The sequence below is a fragment of the Urtica dioica genome, chromosome 2, assembly GCF_054948205.1.
Source record: "Urtica dioica subsp. dioica isolate 48M chromosome 2, U.dioica_male_clone48M_v1_H2, whole genome shotgun sequence".
Lineage (NCBI taxonomy): Eukaryota > Viridiplantae > Streptophyta > Magnoliopsida > Rosales > Urticaceae > Urtica > Urtica dioica.
The window spans coordinates 39,784,310-39,788,727 of record NC_142757.1 but is presented as its reverse complement, the minus strand read 5'-3'; the positions used below and the strand labels follow the sequence as shown (position 1 = coordinate 39,788,727).

Below are 4,418 nucleotides of genomic sequence, written 5' to 3'. Positions count from 1 at the left end.
TTCATCCTAAAAGCTTAAACAAACTTAAATCCTAAACCAAAAGACTAATCATAAACTTGTTTCAACTTAACTTCAGCAAGATGTCTCTCAACCCTATCTCAACCATCCTTTCCTCAAATAAACTCGAAGGCAAAAACTACGTTGATTGGAAACGTAACCTCAACATCGTCCTTACCGTTAACAAGCTCAAGTGGGTACTCACCACCCCGTGTCATCCTCAAACGAATGATGATTCGACTCAAGAGGACAAAGATGCCTTGGCAGCCTGGCTCCGTTCCGATGAGATTGCGAGGTGCTATATATTGGTATCGATGAACGATATGATGCAACAGCAACATCGTGACATATAGACTGCCACCGATATGCTCTACAATCTCCATGAAATGTTTAGAGGGTAAGGGCGTCAGGCCAGACAGCAAGCGGTTATACATTTTATGAACTGTCGCATGAAGGCTGGGACTTCTGTCAGGGGCCATATGATGTTGATCATTAGTTATCTGAACGAGATGGAAATCCTAGGATCCGAGATTGACGGTAATATTTTGATACCTTCAAGCTGAACTACTCCATTAACAAGATAGTAATGTACTTATTACCGAAGCATGCTTAGTAGCTGATAATGTATCAACATGGATTCTTGACTCCGCTGCTACTAACCATATTTGTTGTTCCTTGACTGGTTTCGAGAAAACCAAAAGCTTAGAGGAAGGTGACTTCTCCTTCAGATGGGGTGATGGGAGCTTAGTGTCAGCAAAGGTCATGGGATCAGTGACACTATCTTTTGAAGATCGAACTTTAAATTTGAATCATGTTTATTTTGTTCCTTCATTCGAGAAGAACTTGATATCCGTTGCTCGTCTTTATGAACTTTAAACAATAATCTTGCTGATAAAGACGAGCAATGGATATCAAGTTCTTCCCGAAGGAAGGAACAAGATAAACATTATTCAAATTTAAAGTTTGATTTTCAAAAAATAGTGTTACTGATCCCACGACATTTGCTGACACCGAGCTCCCATCACCCCATATGAAGGAGAAGTCACCTTCTTCTAAGATTTTGGTTTTCTTGAAACCACTCAAGGAACAACAAATATGGTTAGTAGCAGCGGAGTCAAGAATCCACGTTGATACATTATCAGCTACTAAGCATGCTTTGATAATAAGTACATTACTCTTTTCCTTTCCTTTGAGGTGGGCAGGACAATTCTTCTTCTCGGCCTTACGAGGTCTCTTCTTAGATCCAGAGGTGGAGGCTCTGTGCTCAGTAGCATGTGCCTCTCCTTCATTCCTCTTTTTCTTAGTGAGACCTTCAGAAGTGTTAAGCTCCTTCATTAGCTGGGTAACAGTGTACTCTAGCTTGTTCATGGAGTAGTTCATCTTGAAGGTATCAAAAGATTCAGGGAGAGTTTCCAAGATCATATCTATTTTGGTCTTCCCGTTAATCTCAGATCCTAGGGTTTCCATTTCATTCAGGTAACTAATGACCAGCATCAAATGGTCCCTGACAGGAGTGTCAGCCTTCATGCGACAGTTCATAAACTCTCGGACTGCTTGTTGTCTGACCTGCTGCCCTTGCCCTCTAAACATCTCATGGAGATTATAGAGCATGTCAGCGGCTGTATCAATGTCACGATGTTGCTGCTGGAGCACATTGTTCATAGATAGTTAAATATAGCATCTCGTAATCTCATTGGAATGGAGCCAGGCCGACAAGGCGTCCTTGTCCTCTTGAGTCGAATCATCATTCATCTGAGGAGGACATGGGGTGGTGAGTACCCACTTCTGCTTGTCAACGGTAAGGACGATGTCAAGGTTACGTTTCCAATTAACGTAGTTTTTGCCTTCTAGTTTGTTTGAGGAAATGATGGTTGAGAGAGGGTTGAGAGACATCTTGCTGAATTTTAGTTGAAACAAATTTATGATTAGTCTTTTGGTTTAGGATTTAAGTTTGTTAAAGTTTTTAGGATGAAAAAGACAGGAAAAATCAAAAGGTGTTATGAACGAAATGACACTCTACTCCTTCGAGGGAAGGCCGCAAAGAGTCTCCTTTCATAAGTAAGTGACTCATCATTAATGCATAGCCAAGATGTCAATACATCATATTTGATTAGCCACCTTGTAAAAAAGTTTGATCACTCACATCCAGCTACCATCAATCACGGGCCAAGCCAAGTATAAGCACTTCACCCGAGATCAAGGTTCAACGAGGATTACATCCCGAAGACAGCTTTTCGCACCCGCTATGGTCATTATGAGTTCACTGTCATGCCTTTTGGACTCACTAACGCTCCGGAAGCATTCATGGACATGATGAATATGATCTTTAGTGACGTCTAGGATAAGTTTGTGATTGTCTTCATCGATGACATACTGATTTACTCCAAGAGTGTCGAAGACCATGAGGGTCACTTACGAGTCGCACTCCAGACGCTGAGACAACATTAGCAATATGCCAAATTCTTGAACTGTGAATTTTGGTTGGATAAAGTGCATTTTCTTTGACACGTGGTTTCTAAAGACGGAATATCTGTCGATCCTGCCACGATAGAATCCGTAAATGACTGGAAGCCACCTCGAAGTGTGACAGAGATTAGGAGTTTTCGCGGTTTAGAAGGCTATTATAGAAGATTTGTGGAAGGATTTTCTACATTAGCTGCTCCACTCATTGTCCTCACGAAGAAAGATAAGAAGTATGAGTGGACCGAGACGTGTGAACAGATTTTTCATGAGTTGAAGAGAAGACTCACCACCGCTCCAATCCTTATAGTCCCTAAGAGTGGAGAACCTTTGTCTATCTACAACGATGCATCAAAGATAGGTCTTGGTGCTGTGTTAATGTAAAATGGCAAAGTAGTGGCTCATGCGTCACGACAACTCAAAAACCACGAGAGGAATTATCCTACTCATGATTGGAGTTAGCCGCAGTGGTGTTTTCCCTCAAGATTTGGAGACACTACTTGTATGGTGTTCGGTGTGAGATATTTACCGATCATAAGAGCTTAAAGTACATTTTCACTCAGAAATAGTTGATCATGAGACAAAGAAGGTGGTTAGAATTGGTTAAGGATTACGATTGTGGTATCCATTACCATCCTGGAAAGGCGAACGTTGTAGCTGATGCATTAAGTAGGAAACATGAGGCTAGGCTATCAATGATGCATGCATTATCTCCTCAACTCGTTGACAAAATCAACAACTTGGAGGTTGAAATTGTCACCCGGGAATTAGCCAACATGACCTTACAATCAGATCTGTTTGAGAGAATCAAAGAAGCGCAAGGACGTGATCCTGAAATATCAAGGCTGAAGGACAATGCACTGGGAAGTCAGGAGTCAAAATTTTCTCTTGCGGAGAATGATGTACTCTTTTTCGATAGAATGATCTGTGTACCCAACGAAAATGAGTTACGAAGACAGATTTTGACCGAAGCACATGAGACTCCATATTCAGTTCACCCAGGTTCCACGAATATGTATCAAGGCCTCCGAGAACACTTCTGGTTGAACGGAATGAAGGGCGACGTTGCAAAGTTCGTCGGTAAATGTCTTACCTGCGAAAAAGTGAAGGCCGAACATAAACGACCAGCTGGAGAATTACAACCAATCGAGGTTCCTGAATGGAAGTGGGAACAAATCAAAATGGATTTTGTGGTTAGTTTACCTAAGACAATTGAGGGTTATGATGCTATATGGGTAGTGTTGGATCGTTTGACCGAATCCGCCAGATTCGTACCGATAAAAGTCACGTACTCTGTGGAGAAGTTGGCTGAACTATACGTTAATAACGTAGTGAGACTGCATGGCATTCCTTTGTCCATCATCTCAGATCGTGACGGTCGTTTCACTTCTAAATTCTGGAGGTGTGTGCAAAAGTCTATGGGATCGCAACAGAAGTTCAGTACTGCTTTTCACCCCCAGACGAATGGCCAATCCGAAAGGACTATTCAGACCTTAGAGGATATGCTATAAGCATGTGTCATGGATTTTTGTGGGAGATGGAATAAGAGGCTACCACTTATTGAATTCTCATACAACAATATCTACCAAGCTTCAATCGGCGTTGCCCCATATGAAGCTCTTCATGGTAGAAAGTGTCGATCTCCGATTCACTTGTTCGAATCCGGAGAAAATAGCCTCGAGAAGACAGATTTTATTCGAGACACCACTGAAGCCATCAAGAAGATACGAGATCGATTGGGAACTGCTGAAACCGACAGAAGAGCTACGTTGACAAAAGAAGACGACCCCTGGAATTTCAAGTAGGAGACTTCGTATTCTTGAAGGTAGCACCTCTCAAGGGTATGATGAGATTCGGCAAGAAGGGAAAATTGAGCCCGAGGTACATTGGTCCTTTGGAGATCACAGGCAGAATAGGAAAATTAGCCTACCGTCTAGCTCTGAATCCCGAGTTAGCATCGG

The 4,418-nt window shown here is 42.1% G+C and overlaps 1 protein-coding gene across 1 annotated transcript; it reads left to right on the top strand.

Moving 5' to 3' along the window:
• Nucleotides 1–3,152: 3,152 nt before the first annotated feature.
• On the top strand, nt 3,153–3,968 carry LOC149404709 (uncharacterized). Its single transcript, XM_089607644.1, has 3 exons — nt 3,153–3,537; nt 3,697–3,776; nt 3,873–3,968. The coding sequence occupies exons 1-3, from the start codon at nt 3,153–3,155 to the stop codon at nt 3,966–3,968; spliced, it is 561 nt and encodes a 186-aa protein (XP_089463770.1).
• The last annotated feature ends 450 nt before the right edge of the window (nt 3,969–4,418 follow it).